General features: G+C 62.6%; 1 protein-coding gene across 1 annotated transcript in view; it reads right to left on the bottom strand.

The window, feature by feature from the left end:
• The window catches only part of CNPY3 (canopy FGF signaling regulator 3), a gene marked incomplete at its 3' end in the record, with an annotated part of 3775 nt that continues 3430 nt past the window's right edge, over nt 1-345 (bottom strand). The window contains exon 7 of the mRNA XM_017736945.1: nt 1-275. Coding sequence (XP_017592434.1) covers nt 1-275 — 275 coding nt within the window. The remainder of the gene's footprint in view (nt 276-345) is intronic.

Genomic DNA, 345 nt, shown 5'->3' with positions numbered 1-345 from the left:
CTTTGGTACCCATAGGCACAGCGGGGTAAAACCCCGGAGCGGGCGGCCCCGGGGGCAGGGGCTGCCTGCCTGCAGCTCATCAGCTGGGCTGTGGGTGAGCGGAGCCTGCTCCTGGACCCCCTCCAGGGCCTCCCCTGTGTCCGGAAGGCTGGCAGCTCCCTCACTCTCATCTTTCCGGCCTTTTTTCTTCTTCTTCCCGCTCTTTTTTTTGCTTTTCTTCTCCCCCACGCTTGCCAAGTCACCCTTCTTGCCAGTCCACTTCTCTGCCAGGCAGCCTAGGGAAGAGAGGGGGAGAGGGGGCTCTGATGGAGAGGTAGGGCTCCCCATGCTTTTGCAAGGCTCCCC

Source organism: Corvus brachyrhynchos, unplaced genomic scaffold (genome assembly GCF_000691975.1).
Source record: "Corvus brachyrhynchos isolate BGI_N302 unplaced genomic scaffold, ASM69197v1 scaffold806, whole genome shotgun sequence".
Lineage (NCBI taxonomy): Eukaryota > Metazoa > Chordata > Aves > Passeriformes > Corvidae > Corvus > Corvus brachyrhynchos.
Note: the sequence above shows the minus strand (reverse complement) of the source record. Positions and strands in the feature narration are given on the sequence as shown.